This window comes from Anomaloglossus baeobatrachus, chromosome 6 (genome assembly GCF_048569485.1).
Source record: "Anomaloglossus baeobatrachus isolate aAnoBae1 chromosome 6, aAnoBae1.hap1, whole genome shotgun sequence".
Classification (NCBI taxonomy): Eukaryota; Metazoa; Chordata; class Amphibia; order Anura; family Aromobatidae; genus Anomaloglossus; species Anomaloglossus baeobatrachus.
In genome coordinates, this window is record NC_134358.1 from 69,543,936 (window position 1) to 69,559,805 (window position 15,870).

The window sequence follows — 15,870 nt, forward strand, 5'->3', positions numbered from 1 at the left end:
TGACACACTTAATCTTCTGATGCTTACTTGAACAAAACATGGTTGCCACATCATTTAAGATCTGGAAATCAGGGGTGGATCGGAGGTCTTGCACTTAATCGGGGAGAAGTTACGTCTCAATGGTGCATATTAGAGAAGAGTGGATCGCTTCGTGCAAGGCCGATCCACTGTTCAGGTCAATGCACTCTGGCCGTGGACAGGAGCGTCATAAACTTCCTGACCTTCTGACATACCGGGCTCATCTTATGATTTGGTATGCCATCATGTTATTATTTGTGCACCGAATGGCACATAGTTGATTTCATGCCAGGTTGGCGAATCATATACCACACTAAGGAATCTGGAAGGTCAGGAAATTCGTGCAGTTTCTGTCCATAGCCGGAGAAAACTTACCTTGACCATGGACCAGGTTTATGCGAAGCCACTAGCTCATCTCTAATTTACATCCCTTAAAGCAGTGGTCCCTAAGGTTTATGACCTTGAGATCCATATGCAGCTCTGAGAGAGGGTCATGAGCCACATCCATCTATGAAAGAGGCTTGCAACCCACCTCTAGTTCTGAGAGAGGGTTGTGAGCCACATCGATCTCTGAGAGGGTCGCAACCCACATCTAGCTCTGAGAGAGTGTCATCAGCCACATTCAGCTCTGAGATTCGCAAGCCATATCCAGCTCTGAGAGAGGGTCACAACCCACATTTAGCTCTGAGAGAGGGTTGTGAGCCACATCTAGCTCAGAGTGGGTCGTGACTCGTGAGCCACATCCAGCTCTCACCCTTCTCACAGTGGTGTCAACGAGAGTCCCCAATACCGGTATAATGACAGCCAAAGCTTCTCCACAGAAATCACACTGAGGTAGCATACCATGATCTATGGGATCCTAGCCTACCCCATCCAGATATAGTCTTCTGTGCAGGACTACTCACAAAAGGCATCTTCTGGATATCTGCTCTTCATAGCTGTTTGCTACACCAGGTGCTAGTGCATCAAGCTAGCAGACAGCCGCGAGCCACACATCACGGGCTTGTGAGCCACACATCACGGGCTTGTGAGCCACACATCACGGGCTCGTGAGCCACACATCACGGGCTCGTGAGCCACACATCATGGGCTCGTGAGCCACATGTGGTTCCCGAGCTACAGGTTGGAGACCCTTGCCTTAAAGTTACATTATATGCTAGATATGGGCCTTGTTTAAGTTGGCCAAGTATCCTTTGCTACTGAGTGCTGAGAAGTTACCCAGGGATCTACTCTGCAGGGCATCAAGTGTAGTAAAACCTATCCAAGAGCCATGGAGAGAACCAGCAAATGGACACAACACAAGGTCCTCGGGTTCTGTTGGACAGTATTATACTGTAGCCAAGTGGGTGCAGTCCACCTCCAGTCTATGGAGCTTACGGGGGGCTAAAAAGTTCCTGTGACCCATAGGAGAAAATCAAAACTATGAAAGACCTGTGAGAATTAGAGATTATTCATTGAAGACCACAAACATCAAATTATGCTAAATTAATGTTTGCAATGTGCCCACTCTCTTCTCTGTGGGCCACTGTAACCTCTTGGCTTCTTGAAAAGGAATATCAGGTAGTATAGCCTGCAGAGTATAGTCACGGCCATTGGACAGAGTAGTCATCACACCCTAGTCTTACTCAAGTAGAGCGCGTTTCCTTTTACTTAGTGTTTCCTACCTATAAAATAATTATATAGGGTAATTGTGACAGTGGTGGATTCTTCAGATGGTTTTGAAAATAGAATCTAAGAAAATAATTACCCAATGTTAAAAAGAAGCCATCGGCAAGTGATGTTAGCAGGCCCCATATCTAATGGCTACTCTCCTATGAGGTATATATCATGGAAAACAAAGATGGATCTGACCGGCCTGTGTCTTTTAGTTACCAATGAGGATCACAACACTATGAAATCAAGGAAAATCACAGCAAAGCTTAAAGAAATATGACAAATGTACATACTGAGAGTTGTCCTGACAGGAACTGGGGAACATCACGCAACATTCCAGGGCTCATGGGGGACGTAACGGATATGGAGGGACGATCCATTTTCTGGGATTCAAAGGAACTAGAACCTTATAATCATATGTTAAAAAAAAGAAATAAATACAAGGTGAACAAAAATGATTTTTTCAAATACAGACACTTTTTTCCAAAGATTAGAATGAGTTACAGTAGAACAGTGACAGTGTTTGATAAGTGCAGCCTTGGTTCACATTTTGGGAAATATACCTTATGTCCAACATACAATTCTCATAGGCTGGGTGTCCTTTTGACAAATGTTTGGCCAATATATGTCCCTATACCTTCCCTGAAAATAAGCCCTGGCATGATTTCACAGCATTTTTAGAGTTTGCTTGAAATATAAGCCCTACTCCAAAAAGAAACCTTAGTTACAGTCAGGGAGGACGTTAAGGGGGTGTCAAACTGTGCAATTACTCAGGACCCCTACTCTAAAAAGGACCCCAGCATGTGTATTCTGAGGTTAACATTATTTAAGGACCATTGGTGACTTCACAGTCAGGTGACCACAATGTTACCAAAGGTCTCTTAATTATAGGGGTATAAAGCTGAGGAGGTGACAGGTTGGTATGTATGAGCAACATGTGAGTGTGTATGTGCATTTTATATATATATATATATATATACATACACACACACACATACATACATATACATACACACACACGCGCACGCTGTTCATACATATCAATCCGTCACCTCCTCAGCTTTATACCCCTGTAGTTAAGAGACCTTTGATAACATCATGGTCACATGACTGCGAAGTCACCAAAGGTCCTTGAACAATCTTAACCTCGGAATACACATGCCTAAAGGCCCCGTTACATGCAACGACGTATCTAATGATATATCGCCGGGGTCACAGATTTCGTGACGCACATCCGGCATCGTTAGCGACGTCGTTGCGTGTGACACCAACGAGCGGCCGTTAACGATGGAAAATACTCACCAAATCGTCCATCGTTGACACGTCGTTCCCGAGGCAGCACACATCGCTATGTGTGACACCACGAGAACGACAAACTACAGCTTACCTGCGGCCGCCAGCAATGAGGAAGGAAGGAGGTGGGCAGGATGTTATGGCCGCTCATCTCTGCCCCTCCGCTTCTATTTGGCGGCCGCTTAGTGACGCCGCACAAACCGCCCCCCTTAGAAAGGAGGCGGTTCGCTGGCCACAGCAACGTCGCTAGGCAGGTAAGTCCGTGTGACGGCTCCTAACGATATTGTGTGCCACGGGCAGCGATTTGCCCATGACGCACAAATGACAGAGGCGGGTACGCTCGCTGGCGATATCGCTGCGTGTAAAGCCCCCTTAAGAGTGGGGATCCTGAGAAATTGCGCAGTTTGACTCCCTGTAACCTGTAATGTCCTCCCTGATTGTAACTAGGGTTTATTTTCGGAGTAAGGCTTACATTTCAAGCATTTCAGGGGGGTGTCATGCACAACATTCCACATTCATTCTTGAACAAAAAAAAATAAACTAACATGATTCTCCAAACCCTGTATGTGTGTGTGTGTTTGTGTGTATATATATATATATATATATATATATATATATATATATATATATCTCCCTATATATATATATATATATATATATATATATATATATCTCCCTATATATCTCCCTATATATACATATATATATATATATATATATATATATGTGTATGTATATATATGTATATAGATATATATAGTGAAATCTTGGATTAAAAGTAACTTGGTTTGAGAGCGTTTTGCAAGACAAGCAAAGCTTTTTATGAAATTGTAACTTGGTTTAAGAGCAATGCATTGCAAGAAGAGCAACTACTCAACGTGCACATGTCTGCTTCTGTCCTTTCATCGCACTCAGACCCGCTCTGGAAGTAATTTTCTGTACATATACTGTATACAGTATACCATTGTACAGTTTATACTATGTAGCAGTGTGGATATAGTATTGTACGCTCTTTCGTCTAACCAGTGCAGCAAACTGCTTATACTGTACCTTTCACACAGTAACAATTTTATTGTACGATAAAGTGCAGTTTAATTTGTTCTATATGCTTTTGCAAGTTTGTATAAATACAGTAAATATTTTTGGGTTGTGGAACGAATTGTCAGCGTTTCAATTATTTTATTTATTTAAATATGCTTTGATATAAGAGTAACTTGGTTTAAGAGCACACTCACGGTGAATTATGCTCGTAATCCAAGGTTTCACTGTAATATATATATATATATATATATATATATATATATATATATATATATATATATAGCAGAGATTTGCTCAGGTCAGGATGCTGTAAAGAGGCTCACACAGGCGTATAGGGCGATACGTAAGGGTTTTAATCACACTTATGGTGACAGGCAGCAGTTCAAAAGGAAAAAAAACAACAAGAGAGTCCATTTCCTCTGTTCTATTTGTTCCACAGGACTGGAGCACACGCTTTCCGGGTAGGTTGCCAGTCACACCGCAGTAATCACGTACAGACACCGCCCGGCAGTGTGAGATAGCAGCTCCTCCTTGAGATCCTGGTGACCCACTGAGCTGTTTTTCCAGCCCCAGTTCTCTAAACACTATGTACTGAGCACAGAGCACCTTATGCCTCCCTAATTGCTGCAGCTGTGTTTTCAGGCGTTGCCCGAAAAACCTGGATAATTAGAAGGCTTTCAGGCCAGAGTTCTGCTTTTTCCGGCCAGAACCTCAGCAAAACCACATTTTGCCAGGAGGAATATACCTACCATCCAGTATGGCACCACAATATATATATATACTAGCAGTTTATTTTGTTTCTATAGCAACCACTGACAGTTGCTATTAATAGCTTATAACTCCCACCTCCATTCAGTTTAATGGAAGGAGGATTTTGGAGATTAACTGTAAAGCGCGGGGTTAAATTTTCCCGTCAAAACATAGTCTATGACGTTCCCTGGGTCACATGAGGGGTCTGTGCAAAATTTCGTGATTGTAAATGCAACGGTGCGGATTCCTTTAGCGGACATACACACATACATACACTGAGCTTTATATATTAGATATATATATACACATACAGTACAGACCAAAAGTTTGGACACACCTTATCTCTAGAACAACTATTAAGGGGAGAATTTGTGCAGCAGGCCTTCATGGTAAAATAGCTGCTAGGAAAACACTGCTAAGGACAGGCAACAAGCAGAAGAGACTTGTTTGGGATATAGAACACAAGCAATGGACATTAGACCAGTGGAAATCTGTGCTTTGGTCTGATGAGTCCAAATTTGAGATCTTTGGATCCAACCACCATGTCTTTGTAGAAAAGGTGAACGGATGGACTCTACATAGCTGGTTCCCACCGTGAAGCATGGAGGAGGAGGTGTGATGGTGTGGGGGTGCTTTGCTGGTGACACTGTTGGAGATTTATTCAAAATTGAAGGCATACAGAACCAGCATGGCAACCACAGCATCTTGCAGCGGCGTGCTATTCCATCCGGTTTGCGTTTAGTTGGACCATCATTTATTTTTCAACAGGACAATGACCCCAAACACACCTCCAGGCTGTGTAAGGGCTATTTGACTAAGAAGGAGAGTGATGGGGTGCTACGCCAGATGACCTAGTCTCCACTGTCACCAGACCTGAACCCAATCAAGATGGTTTGGGGTGAGCTGGACCGCAGAGTGAAGGCAAAAGGGCCAACAAGTGCTAAGCATCTCTGGGAACTCCTTCAAGACTGTTGGAAAACCATTTCCGGTGACTACCTCTTGAAGTTCATCAAGAGAATGCCAAGAGTGTGCAAAGCAGTAATCAAAGCAAAAGGTGGCTACTTTGAAGGACCTAGAATATAAGACATATTTTCAGTTGTTTCACACTTTTTTGTTAAGTATTTCATTCCACATGTTTTAATTCATAGTTTTGATGCCTTCAATGTGAATCTACAATTTTTAGAGTCATGAAAATAAAGAAAACTCTTTAAATGAGGTGTGTCCAAACTTTTGGACTGTACTGTGTGTGTGTGTGTATATATATATATACATATTATACACATATATATATATATATATATATATATATATATATATATATATATATATATATATATATATATATATATATATATGGTATATATAATTTTATATATATATATATATATATATATATATGTGTATATATATATTTATTATATATATACACACACACACATACCCACACGCGCGTCTTGTGTTACACACAGTTTGGACATTCATGTTGATGATCCAGAATGTGATATGATTATATTTGAATTAGTGTTGATCTTTATTTTGTTCATTTTTGTTATTGAACAAAATAAAGATCAACACTAATTCAAATATAATCATATCACATTCTGGATCATCAACATGAATGTGGATTGTTGTGCATGGAAAAAAAAGATAAGACATTCCCCTGAAAATAAGCCCTAATCCATCTTTCGGAACAAAAAAAAATAATAAGGCCCTGTCTTATTTTTGTAGAAACACGGTTCTATGATTTAAATGTTTTGAAAAGTGTAGCTGACCATGAATTCCAATACAACATTCAGTGGGAATCAATAGGCATACAGTTATGTCTGTGATCAATCCAACCAAACCCAATGACAAATGTAGTTACTGAAAACGTCATCTCGTCCAGTATGAAATGCAGCCCATCATCAGCAGTTTTTTTTCTACGTGCGGCCCATTTACCCAACCGGGTTTGAGAGCCCTGGTTTACCTAGTATTGTTATGGGATCCAATGCATTGAGCAGATTTTAGCAGCATGCTGTAGTAATCCCAGGGGTAGACATATCTAGTGTCACTTACAGGATGGGACGTAATGGGCTGCGATTGTTTAACTACTGGCTGCACTTCTCAAATACCGGCCCATATCAACAACACAAATATATAACCCAGACCACTCACTGGAATCCTGGGGGGCATGTGTGCTATCAGGTATCCGGGGGATATCTCTGAAACGAAAAGTTACAACAATCATGCTCAACATTTCATCAATCAGGCATTTGTACAAGAATATATTACAAGACCACATTTATATCAATATTTAAGTGTAAGTAAAAACTATAAAATAAGAGAAGCATAACCCAATGCCCATTAGTAAGTAACTACCCAGTAACCTCAGAGAGGTATTTCCTAGAATATGCCATCACTGTATGATCAGTGGCCGTTCACCAATAAATATTGGCATCACTAATTCTCATTTTAGTGAATTGAATTTAAAGGGGCTTTATAGATAAAGCTGCTCTGGATTGGTGGGAGGAGCCCAGAGTTGGACTCTGACCAATCAGAAAGTGGTAGTATACAGGAATACTCCCTTAGAGGGCTATTCCCAAGAAGACAAATGCTTAAAATTGCAATGTGCTTGCCCAGTTATCAGTGGTGGTCGGTCTTCTAGGCAAGGAGGTCTTTTTATAGAGCTTGGAGGGCTGCTGTAGAGTTGACTGGGCGGCTTCAGTGCCACTGTGTTCCCCTAATGATGAAGAGCCAGAGAGTGCCCACTTCGGGTCAGCGGCACAACCAGCCCACTGGTCCGAACTGTCAATCAAGACCGCAGCACTCCTGAAGAAGGATACTGACAATACATATTTAAAGGGAATCTGTCAGCAGCTTTTGTTATGTAATCTGAGGACAGCATGCTGTAGGGGTTAAAAAACAAAAAGCAACTGTGCCTCTCTTATCTTTGTGTGCTATTGTTTAGTTAAACTAATGGCTTAATTACCCTGTGATTAACATTGCTAGGTCTAGCTGGCATGTGCATGGAAGTCTAACATGCCCCCTGCTGTGATTGACACCTCACAGTCAATGTACAGTGTCCATAGAGAGCCTGGTGTGGACAGGACAGCTCCTCGGGCTCAGCTACATGCTTAAAACTCAATTCTTTGATTATGTGAGAAAGGTTGCAGCCACTGGATTCAGAATCTCCTTGCCTACATTATCGAGCAAAAACCTGCTGACAGATTCCCTTTCAGAAGTTTTTCCACACCTCAACGATCCTATCCTAATACTTGTATGTAGTAGGTGTAATTATATTACTATTACAAAATATCTCCAATTAGAAATGTAGTATAGTTCTTCTGATTCACTTGCCTCATGTGCAGGGCACTGCAGGACCTTAGATAGTTGCTGATGGTCGTAACCATGGATATCTAAGGTCCTGCAATGCCCTGCACATGAAGTAAGTGACATAATGAATCAGGAGAACTATACTACATTTCTACTTAAAGGCATTTGCTAATATTATTATTATTACACCTACTGCATATTAGGATAGGATCTTGAAGATGGGAAGAACCCTTTAACTCTATACTCATTAGTCATGAAATGCTTGGTTAAGTATGACTGCGGTTCTGTTTACATTTGGTCTATCACAGGAGTAGAAAATGAAAATGCTGGATCCCTTAAAAGGCGGGCATCAACAGCAACCACGGACCCCGTCGACTATAAAGGGTTTGAGAAAACCTACAAAATTTATTGACGATTTACATGGATGGATTTTGGTCCATAATAAATCCTGTTCGACAATATAACATGTTAATTATCTCTCATTTATGGCCCTTTTACACTAACCGATGCAAACTGTATGGCATGATTGAGTTTGGTCCGTCTACCGGTTGCCCATTGTCAGCCGCTCATCTATGATACGCACGTTATTTTACTCTATTATTATTACCACATGGCCCCTTTAACCTACACACAATAAATAATGTCCTTCACATTTACTCACCCTATCGGTCTGGAGACCACTAATTCTACTTGTGCCTCGGGTTTGGACTCCAGAATGATATTGTAAACTTCTTCGAAAGTGGCGCCTTGTAAAATCCGCCCATTCCATTCTAAAACTTCATCACCTGAAGGCAAATTATTGTACACACGTTACTTAAAGCTGTGGCCTTCATCGTAAATCACATTTTGGGTCTGTGATGAGACAACCCCATTAAACATCAGAATAGTAATATTGCAAATCTATAGAGGAATGATTGACAACCACAATTCTGGATGAGCACTTCGTTTTTAGATTGTCTGGATTAATTGCCCAAGCAAAGTCGGTAGTAAAAGCAGTGGTGTATAATACAGAGAGAAGCAGCAAGAAGCACCGCGGACTGTATAATACAGAGAGAAGCAGCAAGAAGCATCCCGGTCTATATAATACAGAGAGAAGCAGCAAGAAGGACCACAGATTGTATAATACAGAGAGATGCAGCAAGAAGCACCGCGGTCTATATAATACAGAGAAAAGCAGCAAGAAGCATCGCGGTCTGTATAATACAGAGAGAAGCAGCAGGAAGGACCACGGACTGTATAATACAGAGAGAAGCAGCAAGAAGCATCGCGGTCTGTATAATACAGAGAGAAGCAGCAAGAAGCACCGCGGACTGTATAATACAGAGAGAAGCAGCAAGAAGAACCACGGACTGTATAATACAGAGAGAAGCAGCAAGAAGGACCACGGACTGTATAATACAGAGAGATGCACCAAGAAGGACCACGGACTGTATAATACAGAGAGATGCAGCAAGAAGCACCGCGGACTGTATAATACAGAGAGAAGCAGCAAGAAGGACCACGGACTGTATAATACAGAGAGATGCAGCAAGAGGCACCGCGGACTGTATAATACAGAGAGAAGCAGCAAGAAGCACCGCGGACTGTATAATACAGAGAGAAGCAGCAAGAAGCACCGCGGACTGTATAATACAGAGAGAAGCAGCAAGAAGCACCGCGGACTGTATAATACAGAGAGAAGCAGCAAGAAGCACCGCGGACTGTATAATACAGAGAGAAGCAGCAAGAAGCACCACGGACTGTATAATACAGAGAGAAGCAGCAAGAAGCATCGCGGTCTGTATAATACAGAGAGAAGCAGCAAGAAGCACCGCGGACTGTATAATACAGAGAGAAGCAGCAAGAAGCATTGCGGTATGTATAATACAGAGAGAAGCAGCAAGAAGCACCGCGGACTGTATAATACAGAGAGAAGCAGCAAGAAGCACCGCGGACTGTATAATACAGAGAGAAGCAGCAAGAAGAACCGTGCGTGGTCTATATAATACAGAGACAAGCAGCAAGAAGCACCGCGGACTGTATAATACAGAGAGAAGCAGCAAGAAGCACCGCGGACTGTATAATACAGAGAGAAGCAGCAAGAAGCACCGCGGACTGTATAATACAGAGAGAAGCAGCAAGAAGCATCGCGGTCTGTATAATACAGAGAGAAGCAGCAAGAAGCACCGCGGACTGTATAATGCAGAGACAAGCAGCAAGAAGCACCGCGGTCTATATAATACAGAGAAAAGCAGCAAGAAGCATCGCGGTCTGTATAATACAGAGAGAAGCAGCAAGAAGCACCGCGGACTGTATAATACAGAGAGAAGCAGCAAGAAGCACCGCGGACTGTATAATACAGAGAGAAGCAGCAAGAAGCACCGCGGACTGTATAATACAGAGAGAAGCAGCAAGAAGCACCGCGGACTGTATAATACAGAGAGAAGCAGCAAGAAGCACCGCGGACTGTATAATACAGAGAGAAGCAGCAAGAAGCACCGCGGACTGTATAATACAGAGAGAAGCAGCAAGAAGCATCGCGGTCTGTATAATACAGAGAGAAGCAGCAAGAAGCACCGCGGACTGTATAATACAGAGAGAAGCAGCAAGAAGCACTGCGGACTGTATAATACAGAGAGAAGCAGCAAGAAGCACCGCGGACTGTATAATACAGAGAGAAGCAGCAAGAAGCACCGCGGACTGTATAATACAGAGAGAAGCAGCAAGAAGCACCACGGACTGTATAATACAGAGAGAAGCAGCAAGAAGCATCGCGGTCTGTATAATACAGAGAGAAGCAGCAAGAAGCACCGCGGACTGTATAATACAGAGAGAAGCAGCAAGAAGCACCGCGGACTGTATAATACAGAGAGAAGCAGCAAGAAGCACCGCGGACTGTATAATACAGAGAGAAGCAGCAAGAAGCACCGCGGACTGTATAATACAGAGAGAAGCAGCAAGAAGCATTGCGGTATGTATAATACAGAGAGAAGCAGCAAGAAGCACCGCGGACTGTATAATACAGAGAGAAGCAGCAAGAAGCACCGCGGACTGTATAATACAGAGAGAAGCAGCAAGAAGAACCGTGCGTGGTCTATATAATACAGAGACAAGCAGCAAGAAGCACCGCGGACTGTATAATACAGAGAGAAGCAGCAAGAAGCACCGCGGACTGTATAATACAGAGAGAAGCAGCAAGAAGCACCGCGGACTGTATAATACAGAGAGAAGCAGCAAGAAGCATCGCGGTCTGTATAATACAGAGAGAAGCAGCAAGAAGCACCGCGGACTGTATAATGCAGAGACAAGCAGCAAGAAGCACCGCGGTCTATATAATACAGAGAAAAGCAGCAAGAAGCATCGCGGTCTGTATAATACAGAGAGAAGCAGCAAGAAGCACCGCGGACTGTATAATACAGAGAGAAGCAGAAAGAAGCACCGCGGACTGTATAATACAGAGAGAAGCAGCAAGAAGCACCGCGGACTGTATAATACAGAGAGAAGCAGCAAGAAGCACCGCGGACTGTATAATTCAGAGAGAAGCAGCAAGAAGCATCGCGGTCTGTATAATACAGAGAGAAGCAGCAAGAAGCACCGCGGACTGTATAATACAGAGAGAAGCAGCAAGAAGCACCGCGGACTGTATAATACAGAGACAAGCAGCAAGAAGCACCGCGGTCTGTATAATACAGAGAGAAGCAGCAAGAAGCACCGCGGACTGTATAATACAGAGACAAGCAGCAAGAAGCACCGCGGTCTATATAATACAGAGAAAAGCAGCAAGAAGCATCGCGGTCTGTATAATACAGAGAGAAGCAGCAAGAAGCACCGCGGACTGTATAATACAGAGAGAAGCAGCAAGAAGCACCGCGGTCTGTATAATACAGAGAGAAGCAGCAAGAAGCACCGCGGACTGTATAATACAGAGAGAAGTAGCATGAAGCACCGCGGTCTATATAATACAGAGACAAGCAGCAAGAAGCATCGCGGACTGTATAATACAGAGAGAAGCAGCAAGAAGCACCGCGGACTGTATAATACAGAGAGAAGCAGCAAGAAGCACCGGGGACTGTATAATACAGAGAGAAGCAGCAAGAAGCACCGCGGACTGTATAATACATAGACAAGCAGCAAGAAGCATCCCGGTCTATAAATTACAGAGAAAAGCAGCAAGAAGCATCGCGGACTGTATAATACAGAGAGAAGCAGCAAGAAGAACCGTGCGTGGTCTATATAATACAGAGACAAGCAGCAAGAAGCACCGCGGACTGTATAATACAGAGAGAAGCAGCAAGAAGCACCGCGGACTGTATAATACAGAGAGAAGCAGCAAGAAGCACCGCGGACTGTATAATACAGAGAGAAGCAGCAAGAAGCACCGCGGACTGTATAATACAGAGAGAAGCAGCAAGAAGCACCGCGGACTGTATAATACATAGACAAGCAGCAAGAAGCATCCCGGTCTATAAATTACAGAGAAAAGCAGCAAGAAGCATCGCGGACTGTATAATACAGAGACAAGCAGCAAGAAGAATCGTGGTCTATATAATACAGAGACAAGCAGCAAGAAGCACCGCGGTCTGTATAATACAGAGACAAGCAGCAAGAAGCATCGCGGACTGTATAATACAGAGACAAGCAGCAAGAAGCATCGCGGTCTGTATAATACAGAGAGAAGCAGCAAGAAGCACCGCGGACTGTATAATACAGAGACAAGCAGCAAGAAGCACCGCGGACTGTATAATACAGAGAGAAGCAGCAAGAAGCACCGCGGACTGTATAATACAGAGAAAAGCAGCAAGAAGCACCGCGGACTGTATAATACAGAGAGAAGCAGCAAGAAGCACCGCGGACTGTATAATACAGAGAGAAGCAGCAAGAAGCACCGCGGACTGTATAATACAGAGACAAGCAGCAAGAAGCACCGCGGTCTATATAATACAGAGAAAAGCAGCAAGAAGCATCGCGGTCTGTATAATACAGAGAGAAGCAGTAAGAAGCACCGCGGTCTGTATAATACAGAGAGAAGCAGCAAGAAGCATCGCGGTCTGTATAATACAGAGAGAAGCAGCAAGAAGCACCGCGGTCTGTATAATACAGAGAGAAGCAGCAAGAAGCACCGCGGACTGTATAATACAGAGAGAAGCAGCAAGAAGCACCGCGGTCTATATAATACAGAGACAAGCAGCAAGAAGCATCGCGGACTGTATAATACAGAGACAAGCAGCAAGAAGAATCGTGGTCTATATAATACAGAGAAAAGCAGCAAGAAGCACCGCGGTCTGTATAATACAGAGACAAGCAGCAAGAAGCATCGCGGACTGTATAATACAGAGACAAGCAGCAAGAAGCATCGCGGTCTGTATAATACAGAGAGAAGCAGCAAGAAGCACCGCGGACTGTATAATACAGAGACAAGCAGCAAGAAGCACCGCGGACTGTATCATACAGAGAGAAGCAGCAAGAAGCACCGCGGACTGTATAATACAGAGAGAAGCAGCAAGAAGCACCGCGGACTGTATAATACAGAGAGAAGCAGCAAGAAGCACCGCGGACTGTATAATACAGAGAGAAGCATCAAGAAGCACCGCGGACTGTATAATACAGAGAGAAGCAGCAAGAAGAACCGTGCGTGGTCTATATAATACAGAGACAAGCAGCAAGAAGCATCGCGGTCTGTATAATACAGAGAGAAGCAGTAAGAAGCACCGCGGTCTGTATAATACAGAGAGAAGCAGCAAGAAGCATCGCGGTCTGTATAATACAGAGAGAAGCAGCAAGAAGCACCGCGGTCTGTATAATACAGAGAGAAGCAGCAAGAAGCACCGCGGACTGTATAATACAGAGAGAAGCAGCAAGAAGCACCGCGGTCTATATAATACAGAGACAAGCAGCAAGAAGCATCGCGGACTGTATAATACAGAGACAAGCAGCAAGAAGCACCGCGGACTGTATAATACAGAGAGAAGTAGCATGAAGCATCGCGGTCTATATAATACAGAGACAAGCAGCAAGAAGCATCGCGGACTGTATAATACAGAGACAAGCAGCAAGAAGCACCGCGGACTGTATAATACATAGACAAGCAGCAAGAAGCACCGCGGACTGTATAATACAGAGAGAAGCAGCAAGAAGCACCGCGGACTGTATAATACAGAGACAAGCAGCAAGAAGAACCGTGGTCTATATAATACAGAGACAAGCAGCAAGAAGCACCGCGGATTGTATAATACAGAGAGAAGCAGCAAGAAGCACCGCGGACTGTATAATACAGAGAGAAGCAGCAAGAAGCACCGCGGACTGTATAATACAGAGACAAGCAGCAAGAAGCACCGCGGTCTATATAATACAGAGAGAAGCAGCAAGAAGCACCGCGGACTGTATAATACAGAGAGAAGCAGCAAGAAGCACCGCGGTCTATATAATACAGAGAGAAGCAGCAAGAAGCACCGCGGACTGTATAATACAGAGAGAAGCAGCAAGAAGCACCGCGGACTGTATAATACATAGACAAGCAGCAAGAAGCACCGCGGACTGTATAATACAGAGAGAAGCAGCAAGAAGCACCGCGGACTGTATAATACAGAGAGAAGCAGCTGATCCTAGTGTATGTGATTGTCTGCAGCGCTCACATCATGGCGCTATAACTGGAGCCAATAAGTGAGTTCAGAGGCTCTATTATTGTCTGCAACATTACCGACATGGCCTCAGCGCTGCAAACAAAAAACGACATCAGGAACAGTGGCAGAGACTCTGAACTGGACCTGGGGAGGATGAGTTTCCACTGCTGCTCCCAGTGTATGTGATTATCTGAAGCACTGACATCATTTTGCCATGACTGGAGCCAATAACTGAGCTTAGAGGTTCTGCTTGCGTTGACGGGACAAGCACTCATAGCTGCTGAGCTCACTTATTGGCTGCAACACTATCGACATGACATCAGGGCTGCAGACAATCACAGACACCAGGAACAGTGGTGAAGACTCTGTGCTGGACCTGGGGAGGAGGAGTATCGCACAGTCTTTTTTTTTTTTTTTTTTTTTTTTTTTTAAACAAACTGCAGCCAGGGGGGACAGAAGTTTCCTAAACCCTTCAAAATTACACCATGGTCATCTCAACTTTAACGGAGCAGTCTATTTAATGCAAATTATTGTAATACATTCAATACATTTGGCGGGCAGATAATTTTTGGACTCGGTTCACGCAGAGCAGGACAAGGGTGTAGCACGCTACTGCCTGATGTCCATGTCTTAGAACTTGTCTTCAGGATAGAGGTGTATAATGGGGTGCCACATCATGGGTACTGCCGCTTAATTAACCTGAACAGTTAATGAACAGGTGAGACATGAAGAAGACTCTTGACTATTTTTGGACATTTTACTAAACATACAAATTAGATCGTTTTGGCTTTATTGAAACATCCACAGATAGCACAAATTACAACATCCAAACTGCGGTGCTCGGACGGCTCAGATAAGCTCGGCTACACCGTACAGTAAGGATTGTAAAGGAAATTAGCAACATAAATCATTCCCGCAAACCCAAACTGCTCACTGTTCGAGAATGACATGACTGCGGTAAGGGGCGATAAAGTGATTTATTCAGACTGACAAATGCACATTTTAACCCTCAACTCTGAGCGCTGTGGATCTCTTGAGAGTGTAATAATGACGTGAATGGCTTTTCGCTGACCTGACCCCTAATAGGATGACACTGTATCCTACTGCGTTTGGAGATTGTGCCACCACAATGGGGAGAACAATAGTCTCTATTAGACAACGATTGGATGAAGCTAAAGTAGAGGTCGTGTTGAGTTAGCCTGCT

General features: G+C 43.5%; 1 protein-coding gene across 50 annotated transcripts in view; it reads right to left on the reverse strand.

The window, feature by feature from the left end:
• The window catches only part of RIMS2 (regulating synaptic membrane exocytosis 2), a 990,720-nt gene that overhangs the window by 347,086 nt on the left and 627,764 nt on the right, over positions 1-15,870 (reverse strand). For all 50 annotated transcript variants that reach the window (XM_075353016.1, XM_075352970.1, XM_075352974.1 and 47 more), the window contains 3 exons: positions 8,729-8,852; positions 6,910-6,956; positions 1,965-2,077 (listed from right to left, as the gene is read on the reverse strand). In XM_075353016.1, the coding sequence (XP_075209131.1) occupies positions 1,965-2,077; positions 6,910-6,956; positions 8,729-8,852 (284 nt within the window). The remainder of the gene's footprint in view (positions 1-1,964; positions 2,078-6,909; positions 6,957-8,728; positions 8,853-15,870) is intronic.